The sequence below is a fragment of the Phoca vitulina genome, unplaced genomic scaffold (assembly GCF_004348235.1).
Source record: "Phoca vitulina isolate PV1807 unplaced genomic scaffold, GSC_HSeal_1.0 scaffold2, whole genome shotgun sequence".
NCBI lineage: Eukaryota > Metazoa > Chordata > Mammalia > Carnivora > Phocidae > Phoca > Phoca vitulina.
Window position 1 is genome coordinate 92,248,073 of NW_022589705.1, and position 14,703 is coordinate 92,262,775.

The 14,703-nt window shown below is 53.9% G+C and overlaps 1 protein-coding gene across 1 annotated transcript; it reads left to right on the forward strand.

The window, feature by feature from the left end:
• Window positions 1–3,551: 3,551 nt before the first annotated feature.
• Window positions 3,552–9,524, forward strand: KIAA2013 (KIAA2013 ortholog). The gene is made up of 3 exons (XM_032393464.1): window positions 3,552–4,584; window positions 6,666–7,519; window positions 8,851–9,524. The coding sequence occupies exons 1-3, from the start codon at window positions 3,552–3,554 to the stop codon at window positions 8,866–8,868; spliced, it is 1,905 nt and encodes a 634-aa protein (XP_032249355.1). The 3' UTR covers window positions 8,869–9,524.
• Window positions 9,525–14,703: the final 5,179 nt, after the last annotated feature.

Genomic DNA, 14,703 nt, shown 5'->3' on the forward strand with positions numbered 1-14,703 from the left:
CCCACTCAGTAAAAAATATCCTCTCGTGGATACAATTGAGACATGCTAAAAGCAAATGACAGGCAAATGTTTGCAGTGATTATTTCCAGGTTGTGGGATTGTATATATCTATAATTATGTATTATATATTGCACATATTATTTCCTGGTAGTTTTATTTTATTTATATTTTTCATTGTTTTTACACTTTTTTTGCAATTAATATATCCTATTTGTACAATCCAAACAAAACCAACATATGTCATTTTTAGAAGATAGGTAGAATCCCTGGGAATGTTGGCGATCATCTCATTGTACTGAGATTTACTCTGTACAGATGGTAGAAGTGAGCTCAGAGGGACCCAGCAGCAAGCTCAAGGTCACAAGGCAAGTAAAGTGAAGAGGCGTTGAGTGCAATCCAGGTCTTCTGTCTCCTAACTGGGACCCAGGGTGGGGAGTTTCTGCAGCTGGAGACAGGATTTGGTGCCAGAATCCACCGGATGTTTTTGAATTCAGGAGGATGCAGATTGAAATTCCAGATCCTTCGAGAAGGAAATGGAGGGATGAGCAGAGGGGTGGAGAATGAGCATATGTTGGCTGGCTCAATTTTCCAAAGCTCTTTCTCACTCTATGTTCACAACAGCCCTGTGAGTTGGGCAGTATTGCCCCTATTTGTGAAATAAGGAAACTGAGGCCCAGAGAAGCGAAGCAACCTGCTCGACATCACACAGCTGATGTAGGAGCACGGTAAGGGAAGCAGCTTTAGAACCCACTCGAACTTTCCGTTTGCTGGGATCCAAGGAGAACCTCTATGGTCAGGTACTGTGGACAGAAAAAATCCTTGGGCCTTGGGGTTCCCGTGGTCCACGTGCCCAGAGTCAGTGTAACTCAGGAGAGGCAATCCATCCGGGAGGATGCTGGCCTTCCCTGGAGAAAGGATTCACCCGGGCGAAGCCTGCCCTCCATTCCTTCCGTATCTCTTTCCTGCTCCCTTTGCCAAATTGCTGGAACTTGAACCTGGTCCAAACTTCATCCAGAAGGAGAGCCTGTCTCCTTAATCAGCCGTGTCTGCTGCCCAGATGTTACTGCTGATACGTGCTGCACGTGTTGTGAATAGTTAAAGGTGCAGGACTCTGGTTTCCTGGGAAGCTGCAGAAAGGATGGCTGGCCCGGAGGGCAGTTGTCTGGTGCCAAGGGGTGGGGGTGCTTTTCTCACTTTCCTTCTTTTATCCATTTCCTTTGCTGAGCCTGAGCCAGGGAAGGGTGCTGGCCTCTGCCACATCCAGCTGCCCGCCGGCCCTCAGCTAGTCCCACTGGCACTTAGCCCCTTTAATAACAATAATGATAGGATTTCCAAGCTGTTCCGTTAAGTGAAAATAGAGAGATACAAGTGTACATTATATGCTACAATGTCTGTGAATGGAAAATAGCGGTGGTTGTGTTTAGGGAGAGGAACAGAATAACTGGGGTCGGGAGAGGGGACGACGTCACCCTTCAGGTCCTTAGGACTCTTAATGGGTAAAGATGGTGAATGGCTAAATGTATCACATGCCTGTGTCACTGAAGTCTGAGAGTAAACCTACTCTCTTTTATAATCCCCACTTTATGGATGGAGAAACTGAGGCCCAGGGAAGTCAGCTGACTTGCTAGCAAGGGGTAAGGCCAAGATTCAAAGCCCAGAGAGCCTGAGGCCAGGGTCCTCTGTACTTTTGACCCCTGGCTTTGTTGTGGCTCTGTTGCTGACCCTGGGCTGTGATTCCCTGCTGGGGGGTGGGGGTGGGGGGGGCGGAGGAGGGTAGGGAGAGTGGCAAGGGAGTGAAGAGCACAAATAATGAAGCTTCCCTTTGACCCAGGAATCTGCTTCTAGGAATTGCTCCCCCTGAAACATCACATACGTGAGCCAAGGTATATGTCTATTACACAGTTGATTGTAATAACAAATATAATTATGTGGGTTTACATTTACTGAACGTTCACTATGTGTCATGCACCTTACATTCCTTGCCTGCATTAACTTATTTATTCCTCAAAAACATGAGAGGCAGATTCTCTCGTCATCCCCATTTCACAGTCAGAATCAAGACTGGTCCTTTGTTCTCACCACACTGTGCCACCCAAAGACTTCTGCCTTCCCAAGGGGGTTGGATAGAGCCTGTCTTTCTAACGGTAGGTCATGGATTCCTGCACCTCCATGAACATATTCTGTGGGTTTTGTGAACCAGGTGGGAATTAAGAAGTGTATTTATGGGGGTGCCTGGCTGGCTCCGTGGTGAGAGCATGTGACTCTTGATCTCAGGGTAGGGAGTTTATGCCCCACGTTGGGTATAGAGATTACTAAAAAAATAAATAAACTATTTAAAAAATTGTGTTTATGCTTTGATAATAACCTTGAAAAAAAAAAAGTGAGCACACTGTAGGATCACCTGGACAGGTACCTTCTCACAGGATGCTGGCACCCCAACCCGGCAAACATACCACTGTCTGCTTTCAGCCCACAGGAAGCCGCCTCAAATGACCGTTTAATTTTCAACAACTGGGAAGCACTGTCTGGTTTTGGAATGTCCTGAAACCAAAATGGAAACAATTGCCCCATTGTCCGCCCCTGTGCTCGTATTGAATTTTTTCCCCAGAAACAAAGCAAAATTTCTCTTTTGCATTGATTCACAATTTATTATTTTTTATTTTTTATTTTTTTTTTGCTTGATTCACAATTTAAAGGCATTTTCAAATAATGAGACTTTAGTGTCTTATGTCATTTAATAAGTTAAAACTCAGGGTGACATCAAGAAGACGACTTGGTGTGGTAGAGAAATGGACAGTCCTGGGTGGGATTCGTGTCTCCATATACTGTACATGCAGCCAGACAGGCCTGGAAGAGTTGTCAACAAAATATTTCCTAAAAAGTCTAGTTTACAGTGGTCTTTCTTTTTCTTTCTTTCTTTCTTTCTTTCTTTCTTTCTTTCTTTCTTTCTTTTTCTTTCTCTCTTTCTCTTTCTTTTTTCTTTCCTCCTTTCTTATCTATACTAAATTTTTTTGCAGGGAGGATCGTCATTTTTACAGAAAAGTTTCCTTTTTATTTTTTTCCCACTCTTAGGGCTGTTGAATCCATCAGTAGCAAAGGGGGCCCAACACGTGTTCGGTTTGGCTGGCTCAGTATTTTTTTTTACAAGTGAGTTGGATACTTCCACTCCCCCACCCCTCCCCCAGACCCCAGCCCTCCCTGGGACTTCGCTCTAACAGCCCGGGATCCGACCGTCCAGCCCCCGCGGCTCCCGCCGCGTCGTCGTCGTGGCTCCGCCCCCTTATCTCTGGCCCACCCCTGCCTCTTCCCTCCGCCCCCTCCTTTCCCACGTGTCGCAAAAGACCCGGCAGCGCTTGACGGCCGGTGCTGTTTGACGGCCGGGGGCAACCGAGAAGGAGGAGGAAGCGGCGGAGGCTGCTGCGGCTGCGGCGGCTGCGGCGGGGGCCGGAGTGGGCGCCGCGGTCCGGGCCGGGGAGTGAGGCGCGGGCGGCCGGGCCGGTGGGCTGGGCGGCGGGCCCGGCGGCCGCCCCCGCGCCGCGCCTGGCGGCCCGATGTGGCTGCAGCAGCGGCTTAAGGGGCTGCCGGGACTCCTGTCGAGCAGCTGGGCCCGCCGCCTACTCTGCCTGCTCGGCCTCTTGCTGCTGCTTCTCTGGTTCGCCGGCTCCGGGGCGCGGCGGGCCGCGGGCGGCCTGCACCTGCTGCCCTGGGCCCGCGGCGAGCCGGGCGCCGCCGAGCCCTCTGCCTGCCTGGAGGCGGCCACCCGCGCCTGGCGCGGCCTACGGGAGCGCGGCGAGGCTGTCCCGCTGGGCCCCGGAGTGCCGGCCCTGGTGGCCAACGGCTTCCTGGCACTGGACGTGGCCGCCAACCGGCTGTGGGTGACTCCTGGAGAACGAGAGCCCGCCGTGGCGCCGGACTTCGTGCCCTTCGTGCAGCTACGCCCGCTCAGTGCCCTCTCCGAAGCGGGGGAGTCAGTGCTGCTGCTGCGTGAGGGGCTGCTGCGCCGAGTGCGTTGCCTGCAGCTGGGGACCTCGGGTCCCGGCCCTGCGGCCGCCGGCCCCGGGCCCGCCTCGGCCTCCGGCCTGGTCACAGGATCCAGCCGCGACTGCGTGCTGCTGCAAGAGGACTTTCTGGCGCACCGGGGCCGACCCCACGTCTATCTGCAGCGTATCCAGCTCAACAATCCCACGGAGCGGGTGGCCGCGCTGCAGACTGTGGGGCCCACTGCCGGCCCGGCCCCCAGAGCCTTCACCAGTACCCTGGAGAAGGTGGGAGACCATCAGTTCCTCCTCTACTCAGGCCGGTCCCCGCCTTTTCCCACGGGGCTGGTGCACCTGGTGGTGGTGGCCGCCAAGAAGCTAGTGAACCGGCTCCAAGTGGCTCCCAAGACACAGCTGGACGAGACAGTGTTGTGGGTGGTGCATGTTTCAGGCCCCATTAGCCCCCAGGTGCTCAAAAGCAAAGCAGCCAAGGAGCTCAAGGTGCTCCAGGATTTGGCCCGAAAGGAAATGCTGGAGCTCTTGGAGATGCCAGCGGCTGAGCTACTTCAGGACCACCAGCGCCTCTGGGCTCAGCTCTTCAGCCCAGGTGAGGCCTGGCCAGTTCCTGGTCCACAGTCCACACCTTACACCAGGGTGTCCACGGTGCACCCTGGAGATACCCCGCTAGAGTATACGGAGGTGACACTGAAGGGGAGTAGTGGGGTGGTTACACGGGGCTTGGCCATTGACCTGGGGCTGACTCTCTGCTCTACCACTTAGTATCTGTGTGATCTTGGACCAGTTAACTGATCCCCATGGGCTTGTATTCAGTAATAACAGTAGCACTGACCTCAGTGGGCTTTTGTGAGAGTCTAATGAAAGAATGAGTGTGAAGGACAGGTCTTACTGTTACTTGTTCTTGTAGATGAGAACTGATTTGGAGAATGGATGTGGGGGTCAGTTTTTAAAGGATAAATCAACAGGCAGAGAGAGGCCTGGCCGTCCCCAGATTCTTGTTCTCAGTTCCCCACAGTCTGGCTGGTGACAGGCATGGGCTTTTTATTTTATTTTATTTTAAGTGAACTCTGCCCAACGTGGGGCTTGAACTCACAACCCCGAGATCAAGAGTCATGTGTCCTAGGCACCCCCAAGGCAGGACTTTCGCTAGGCTGAAGTGTGCCTTGGCCAGAGTGGCTGCACCTTTTTGCTGGGAGGGAATGGAACTTCTGCTCCAGCAAGTTGGAATGGGCAGGTCAAATGAAAACTTCTTTCCCCCGTTGACTGTTGCAAGTAAAGGAAATCCTATTCTAGATGAGAGAGAGATTTCGGGTTCCAGGGTGCTTGTTGTCTAAATCCTTATACTTAGTTGCTCAACGTGTGTTTAATTCACTCAGCAAGTATTGAGTGGATCTTGCTAGGGACTGTTCTCCCCAGACGAGGGATACAGAAGTGAATAGAACAAATTTCCTGTTCTCATGGTGCTTGCTCAAATTCTGGACGGGAAGAAGACGATACTAGAAAAGTGAAAATCTGAATGAATAAGCAAGATAACTTTTGAGAATAAAAAGTTCTGTGAAGTTAAAAGTATGTGTTGGAGGGTGACGGGGTGAGGGGAAGGGTGGGGTGGGGCTTCTGTTTAGCTCCAGTTGTCAGGGAGGCCTCTCAGAGGAGGAAGCACTTAGCCAAGACCTGAATAGCAAGAAACCAGCCGAGTGATGATGTGGAGGGAGCCGGCAGGTCAGAGGCCCTGAGGCAGGAGGAGGTGTGGCTGAGGCCAGGGTCGCTGAGCAAGGGGGGGGGGGGGTGATCGCCAGAGCCTGAAAGGGCCTTGTAGACCTTGAGAAGGATGGTGATTTTGATTCTCTGTGGGATGGACAACAGAGCAGAGACAGCCCCAGCTGTACATTTTTAAAGCTCCCTCTGGCTGCTGTGTGCAGAGTACAGACTGTGAGGGGATGAAAGCGGGACACGGAGACCCCATACGAGGATTTTGCAGGAGCCCAGGTGAAAGAGGAGGGTGGCTGGGACCAGAGTTGTGACCGCGGAGACCGAAGGGGACGGCTTCTGATACTTTTGGAGGTGGTCCCACCAGGACTTTGCATGGACTGGGCGTGGGCTGTGAGAATTTGAGGGTGACTTCTAAATTTGTGGGGAAGGCTTGAGCAAGTGTCTGGAGATAAGCTGGGGAAGGATTGGCTTGGGGCTGGAAGAGTCAGGTTCAAAATGCCTGTCGGGGATCCGGGTGGAGACACCCAATGGGCGGTTCGCTGTTTGAGTCTAGAATTCATACAGATTTGGGAGATGGGGTGTTCAGATGTTATTTAAAGCTACAGGACTGGAGAACAAGATGTTAGCAAGGAGCAGGCTGAGACGGGCCAGGGCGCTGATGACAGTGTTGTGGACGCAGAGGGCTGGACTTTTCAGCTGCCACCATGTCCTGGCCCCGTCTGTGTTCTTCTGGGCGCTGGCGGGAGGCCCCGCTTCGAACAGGATTTTAGGTTCCCGGCCCACAGGGTCAAGTTGGTCATGTGAGGGAGCCAGGCAGAATGACTTTCTCCCCTCAGGGGAATCTGGCGTGCCTGTGCCTCCCTAGGGGCCAAAGGTGCGTTCTCTGCCGCTCTTCATGTCCTGACCTCAGCCTCCCGCCACGCCGTTCCTCCTTAACGTGCACCCTTTGTGGTGTTACAGGTGTGGAAATGAAGAAGATCACGGACGCCCACACCCCGTCGGGCCTGACCGTGAACCTGACGCTCTACTACATGCTCTCCTGTTCACCAGCCCCCCTGCTCAGCCCCAGCCTGAGCCACCGGGAGCGCGAGCAGATGGAGTCGACGCTCAACTATGAAGACCACTGCTTCAGCGGCCACGCCACCATGCACGCCGAGAACCTCTGGCCGGGCCGCCTGTCCTCCGTCCAGCAGATCCTGCAGCTCTCCGACCTGTGGAGGCTGACCTTGCAGAAGCGCGGCTGCAAGGGGCTGGTGCGGGTCGGCGCCCCAGGCATCCTGCAGGGCATGGTGCTCAGCTTCGGGGGGCTGCAGTTCACCGAGAACCACCTGCAGTTCCAGGCCGACCCCGACGTGCTGCACAACAGCTACGCCCTGCACGGCATCCGCTACAAGAACGACCACATCGACCTGGCCGTGCTCGCGGACCCCGAGGGCAAGCCGTACCTGCACGTGTCCGTGGAGTCGCGCGGCCAGCCCGGCAAGATCTACGCGTGCGAGGCGGGCTGCCTGGAGGAGCCCGTGGAGCTGACCTCGGCGCCCCAGGGCCACACCTTCCCGGTCATGGTGACGCAGCCCATCACGCCGCTGCTCTACATCTCCACCGACCTCACGCACCTGCAGGACCTGCGCCACACGCTGCACCTCAAGGCCATCCTGGCCCACGATGAGCACATGGCCCAGCAGGACCCTGGGCTGCCCTTCCTCTTCTGGTTCAGCGTGGCCTCCCTCATCACCCTCTTCCACCTCTTCCTCTTCAAGCTCATCTACAACGAGTACTGTGGGCCTGGGGCCAAGCCCCTCTTCAGGAGTAAGGTATAAAGCCCCGGCCTTGTGTTCTGTCCTGAGACCAGCACAGGGGAGGGCCCGGGTCCTACTGGGGTCCCCTTCTAAGCCAGTACCCTCCACCCGCAACACAGAGAGGAGTGAGTGTGTTTAGAGAGGATATGAAAAAGTGACTTCTAAGAGGAGACCGTAGGAAGGGACAGTGGTGGGTAGCGGAGTCTACTGGCCTCCCAGGGACAGTCCCTTCCCTCCCCCAGTAAATCTCAGCATTTACAAATAATTGCAACAAACCTCTACGTTGACCCGAGCCTCCGTCTAAGCTGCAGCGGGGGATCCCTGTCCTCACCCCTGAGGGCCCGTTCACTGCCCCTTGCTGGGGGCCTGCTAAGGGGGTCATCTTGTCAGCGCAGGGCACGATCCTTCCCCTCCTGTTTCCTGAAACCTCTTTGCCCCCAGGAAGCTGTGACTTTGAGCATGGCCACTGTGGGACTCTCAGCTAGAATGTGTCTTGGGGATCAGGCTCAGCCTCGGGGAGGCCGCCTCGTCTGCTCTCCCACCCAGCCCTCTATGCTTTCTTGCTGCCAGGATTTCCCGGGAGAGGGAACAGAAGGGAGTCCATTATCGGCAGTCACAGGAGAAAGTCCCTCGGAGGGAGCTGGGCTTGCTTCCCTTTCTGTCCTCTCTTCTTGTCGGACTAGTGAGTGGGGAGATACGTTAGGTCTCGATCTGTGCTCTCAGCAGTTAAGGAGCCTGGGCCACTCAGGAGAGATGCCTCATTACCTCCACGGAGGGCTTCGTGCCTTCTGGTTTCTAGTTTCTGGCCCGAGGCCAGGTTGAGAAGAAGTAGCACTCAACCTGAAGGAGTGGGAGAAGGGTGGGCAGCAGGTCTGAGCTCCGAGCTTGAAGAACAAACGGAAAGTCAGATGAGAAAGAAATCTTCCCGAGCTGTAATAGAACAGGTGCTAAATTTGCATTGCGTGGGTCTGACAGCCTCTGTGAAGTAGGCAAGCTGCTTTTCCCTGCTGCTTGGTGGGCTTCTGGCATATACCCACCTGATCGGGAGGGGGAACCAAACCCCTAAGTTTGGGGTGCTACCCCCCTGTCCCTCCATTTCCTCGGGCTCGAGCTGGGCCGCGGCAGAGCAGAGCCCAGTGAACACCGAGCCAGCCTGCGGAGGTGTCCTGGCCACGGACTCCATGGTGGCTGTCGCACGTCCCTGGGCCAGGAGCGCCTGCAGAGCTGGATCAGAGCCTGGGCGGGGGGCCACCAGGGTCATCTCTGTCACCTGCTCCCCCTGGTAGTCGTGTAGCTTCCACGGGGTTGGCGGTGAAGAATAACAACTTGTTCTGTTAATTGAACAGGAAGATCCCAGTGTCTGAGCGCACCAACAGCCCTGCTTTCAGCCCCGTCTGCACAAGACACCCAGCACTGACAGTCCTGCTGCACGAACAAGGGAGCCTTTGAAAGCACCCACCCTTTTGTGCCTTGTTGGGGACACCAGTGACGCAGAGCGCGTGTGGATGTTCAGGAGTCGGCATCAGGGAGCGGGAGGGGAGGGCCAGTGGACTTCTTGTAAGCTTTCGACTCAATAAAATGAACCTAGATGGAAAATACTTGAAATTGAACTCACTCCTTCTGCTTCCCCCCCCCCTTCTTCTGTCCCAGGATATAGACCCTCTTTTGGAAAGACTTGTTTAGGAAAAATTGTGTTCTATTCCTAATTTAATGTGTTCTTTCTCGACTGAATTTTTAATTTATTGTTGAGATTTGGCTGGACGGCTTTCGCATCCCCTTGAGACAGTGAGTCGTGGAGGTGATCTCCGACCGACGCCGCCCCGCCTGTGCGGAGGGCGCGGGTCTCGGCTCATCCCCGGGTTCGCACGTTGTCTCTTATCATGAGCCTGGGAAGATCTGTGCTTTTGTACTTCTGGCCTTTAGGGGAGGTATTTAACTTTCTAGTGATTGATGATTGTTGGGTTTTGAAATACCAAAGCTTCTTTTTTGTTCTGTTTTTAAATAAATCTCTTTCAAACTTCCATGACCGGTTTGTGTGTGGTTGAAACCCAGAGACATGGGGTCTTCCTCCGTCACCAGGCTTTTTGGGGTAGTGTCTGAAGCAGAAGGGCCAGCCACCTGGTCCTGCCCTAATGACGCGAATTGTTTCCCCGCGTCTAATTCTCTTCAGAAGATGTGGAGGCCGCCACCTAGCCCCTCGGCCAGGGTGGGGGCTCACCAGGTTGCCTGGCCAAGGCCATGGTGGTCACAGCCCGACTCACCAGGGAGCCTGGTCTCCTCGCCAGCAGCTGAATGTCGCCCACAACCGCGGGCTGGGAGAGAGCATGACCAGGCATGTCCAGCCCGACCACGAGTCGCCCTGGCTCCACACGCCTCCCACTTCTGTGCTGGGCAGGGCAGAGCTCAGAGGTGCCCCCCTCGTCCACCCACGAGTCATTGGCGGGCCTGCCTGTTTAGGGGAGCAGGAACCTCACGGGGCGCCACTGGGTGTGTGGTTTAGGGTGTGGCGTGCCCTGCAGTCCTTACGTGAAAACTGAAAGCTGCTGGACAAGAGCCCTAGCTCATAGTTCCACCCCTCTGTTTAGCTTGGAACCCGGCCTGCCAGAGCTTGCCGTAAACGGTAAAAATAGACCCGTGTACCTGCTGCCGAGAAAGCCTGAACCTGCGATCTCAATAAACGACTTGGGCCGGATGGCATCGAGTGCTCGCCGCGTGCTGGGGACGGTCCACGGGCGGGCGGCCGCAGGAGGAGGTGAAGATCAGATCGGGCTTTGAGGGTGGGGAGGCCACGGGGGGCCAGGCTGCGGTGCGGCTCCGTCACCGCCCTCCCCCGCCTCTGGTGGCCGCCTCCCCTGAGCGACCTTTGCTCCCCTCAGCGATGGCATCAGCAGCCGGTCCCAAGAATGCCAGGTGTCTGCCGGGAGCAGGGACCACCCTCACAGGGAGGGGATGCAGGTGGCCTCAGCCGGGGGCCGCCCTGCGCCGTCCAGTAACGCCTCTCGCCTCTCTGGACGGATGCATCGAGGTTTCACCAAGTAACCCTAACCTGCACCGTGGGGCCCCCTTCGGGAGCTTCCCAGGTGTCATCTGAACCTGGTCCCTGTTCCCAGAGGGCGGGAGGGACCAAAGACGAGGCAGGCCACTGCAGGTGAGGAGAAGGCAACTTAGCGGTGAGATCTCTCTTCGGCGCCATCAGACGAGTGGATCCCCGCCCCGCCCACCTGCACGAGTGGATCCCCGCCCCGCCCACCTGCACGAGTGGATCCCCGCCCCGCCCACCTGCACGAGTGGATCCCCGCCCCGCCCACCTGCACGAGTGGATCCCCGACCCACCCACCTGCACGTTAAAACTTCCTGCAGAGGCCTTACCTGTAGAGCTCCGTCACCATCACGGGCCGTGTCCTTGGAGCAGCCTTTGGGAGCAGGAAAGGCACTCAGATCCCACATCCAGGGACACGGAGGGGGTGAGGAGCCTCTGAGGTCACTGGCCGTCACCCCCTCTCCACACGCCCCCCAGCCCTCTCCCCTCCTCTCAGCCCACTTTTTACTGGCAGCTGCAGCCAGCCCCTCTGTGTGGATGCGAATCCCCGCCAGCACCTTGCGTAGCTTCTCTCTTCCCTTCGGGAAGACTAGGCCACCTACCATGAGGCCCGCGGCTCCTCTGGGGGAGGAGTTTTCCAAAAGGGAGTTGGACTCTCCCAAGGGCATTGGTATGGGCTGAATGTGTCCCCCCAAATTCACATGTTGAAATGCTACCCCCCAGGGTGGTGGTGTTTGGAGGGGGCCCTGTGGGAGGTGACTAGGTCATGAGGGTGGAGCCCTCCCGAATGGGATTAGTGCCCTAATAAGAGGGACCCCAGCGAGCACCCTTGTCCTCTCCTGTGTGCAAGGTGGGACAACAATGGGCATCTTAACCCAGACGGGGGTGCTCACCAGAACCCGTGTGCTGGCCCCTGATCTTGGGCTTCCAGCCCCCAGAACTGGGGGAAATACCTTCCTGTTTTGCCTAAGCCCTCTGTCTCTGGCCCCCTGCTCTAGGAGCCCGAACAGACTAAGATATTCAGGCATATTCCTGCAGTGGAGGAGTGGAACTTTTCCCAGGTGAAAACAAACCAAGAAACAGATTCATAGGATCTTAGATGGAGAAGAAACCTTGCAGCTCTTCTTGCTCAGGAGTCTGTAACCACCTGGCTTCACGGGATCCATGGACCCCAGAATGGCCAACTGTATGCACTTTTTTTTTTTCTTTCATGAGAGGTCCTGTAGCTTTCTTCAGATTCCCAAAGGATACCTGACTTCAAAATGAACAAGACAACCTGCACTTTGGGGGTCTTGTTTTTACCCTCCCCCACCCACCCCAGGGAGCAGCAGTGGTCTGGGCTTCCGAAGCCTGGTTCGGGGTCTGGCGATTGGGTGGCTCACACCACTTGCCATGGAGCAGATACTCCTCCCTGCAGAAAGGAGGCTGCCCGGTCCTGGCTGAGCAAACAGCTTCACCCTAAACCAGCTACCTGCGGTCTGACACTCCTGGTTCCTGGGAGCCTCTCCTCTGGACTTTGGCCAATGGAAGCTTTGGATAAATCATTTGATTCAGTAAATATTTATTGTGAATCTTCTAGCTGGCCATGCATCTGGCCCATGGGTGGCAAAGGGGGAAAGATTACATCTGATGAACACCTACTGTGTGCTTGGCACTTAGGTTTTGCAAAGGCCGTGGGCTATATGTGACTTTGCATCTCTGGCTGGCCAGAAACTAGATGTCCAAAGAATGTTTGCTGAGTTATAGTTGTATGCATTACGTCATTTAATCCTTGTGTGTGGGGTTGCAAGTGACAGAAAACCCTAATGATAACCTCCTCAGAGCTGAGCAGCCACTGAACAGACAATAATAGGAGGGGATTGGGCGCCTGGGTGGCTCAGATGGTTAAGCGTCTGCCTTCGGCTCAGGTCATGATCCCAGGGTCCTGGGATCGAGTCCCGCATAGGGCTCTCTGCTCCTTGGGAGCCTGCTTCTCCCTCTGCATCTCTCTCTCTGTGTCTCTCATGAAAAAATAAATAAAATCTTTAAAAAAAAAATAATAGGAGGGGATTAGTTTCCCAAAGGATGTTTGGGGTACTCTTATCAGGAAGGAGGAGGAAAAGATGCTTGGCAGCAAAGTACAGGTGGCCAGCATACCCTGCAAGGTAAGTTTCATTCCCACTTTGCAGATGAGGCAAGTGAGGCTCAGACCAAAACGCACTAAGCCCTGGAAAAGCAGGGAACAACACAGATAATAGTCTCCAACCTCGGGGAATGCACAGTATGAAGTGCAGTCAGGCAGATAAGAAGTCAAACAGTTAGACGGCGATCAGAAAGTGGGAGCATGGGGCTGGCACACTGAACCTCTGCTGGAGGGTCAGGGGTGGCTCCCTGGAGGAAGCTGAAGTCTGCAAGCTGGAACCTGGATAATGGGCATCCCCCAGGGTAAGGCATGGGAGAGGGCCATCCAGGCAGTGGGCAGAGCATGAGTTAAGTGTACAGAGGTGGGGACGTTTAGGGACACAAGGGCACCGTAATACTTCAGTTCGTCCAGAGTGTAGACTCCTCAAAATGAATAAAGTGGGTGATAAGGTTAGAGAGTTGGGGTTTATGGATCGTTCTTTTTATTGATCTTTGACTTCTTTTTTTCCCCTCCCCCGTGATCCGTATCTTTGACTTCTAAAGGCAGGGGGTGGGTAGGCTCAGCCCTAACTCATGGCAATGACAACATCACAGGTGACAATTCCTCCCATGGACATAGCACCTCCTCTCCCCTCCTTACTGTTATAATTTTAGCCAATCTTTACAGCTTCCACCCAAACCAAGGGAGGGCAGTTTATCACCCTGTTTTACAAAAGGAGAAACTGAGACCGACTTGTCAAAGGTCAAAGGGAGGTGACCAGCGCCTTGTACGATTGACATTCTCCCACTGACAAGATAATGACTACCTCTGCTCACAGGTAAATCATAGCTCCTGGATGCCCAACTGCCACAGGAATCAATGTGACCGCTCTGCGGGTGTCCTGAGAGATGACAAAACAGGATGGTGAGCTCAAAGAAAGGCTGTGAATTCTCTCAAAATAGAACTTCGAGATGGGGCACTGGGCGGCTCAGTCGGTTAAGCGTCTGCCTTTGGCTCAGGTCATGATCCAGGGATCCTGGGATCGAGTCCCGCATCAGGCTCCCTGCTCAGTGGGGAGTCTGCTTCTCCCTCTCCCTCTGCTGTGCGTGCTCTCTCTCTCTGTCAAATAAATAAATAAAACCTTTAAAGAACAAACAAACAAAAAAAACTTCGTGAAAATGTAATTAAACAGCATTTCCCGGGAAGGGAGCTGAATATAAAAGAGTCAGCAGTGGGCCGGGAGTTAGGGACCTGGTTCCATTTCCAGCTTGGTCATTATCATCATGCAACCTCAAAGAAGTGAGTTAAGCGTTTATCCTCCAGGTTCCCACCTGTAAAATGGGTCTAATAGCACCTTCCAACTTCATAAGATGGTCAGGAAGTCCCACTAAATAAATGACTGTGCGTGAATGTGCTTTGATAAATTCAAAACCTTCTACCCACACAGGGGATGGTTTGTACTGAATATCTGGAGGCAAAAGAATGCAGCCCAGAGCTCCGAAACCCATGGACAGAATTCAGAGGGGCTGCAAACGTGGATCGGAAATTCATCTTTATTTTCACTAACCTCTAACTGAAATTTAGCATCTCCTCCCATGATTAACTTTGGCATTTAGGTCATTGTCCCAAGTAGAAATCACAGCATTCATGTCCCATTATGGTTGCTGCAGAGATCTTGAAATATTGCTCATGTTCATCGTAACTTTGAAATTATGGTAGTCCTTAGACTTGCCACTTGCTCCTATTTATTTAATTTATTTATCTATTATTTTATCTATTTAATCTATTAATGAAGAAGCACATGTTACCACTCACAAATTTGTTTTAAAAATATATTTAGGGGTGGGCGCCTGGGTGGCTCAGATGGTTAAGCGTCTGCCTTCAGCTCAGGTCATGATCCCAGGGTCCTGGGATCGAGGCCCGCATCGGGCTCCCTGCTCCTTGGGAGCCTGCTTCTCCCTCTGCTTCTCTCTCTCTCTCTGTCTCTCATGAATAAATAAATAAAATCTTAAAAAAAAAAAAAAAATATTCTGAAATTCCTAGAAAAGAGGAAGAAGT

Coding starts and splice junctions, on each gene's coding strand:
- KIAA2013 (XM_032393464.1), top strand. CDS start 3,552: ATGTGGCTGCAGCAGCGGCTTAAGGGGCTGCCGGGACTCCTGTCGAGC. Junction 4,585..6,665: donor GGCTCAGCTCTTCAGCCCAG/GTGAGGCCTGGC, acceptor GTGGTGTTACAG/GTGTGGAAATGAAGAAGATC.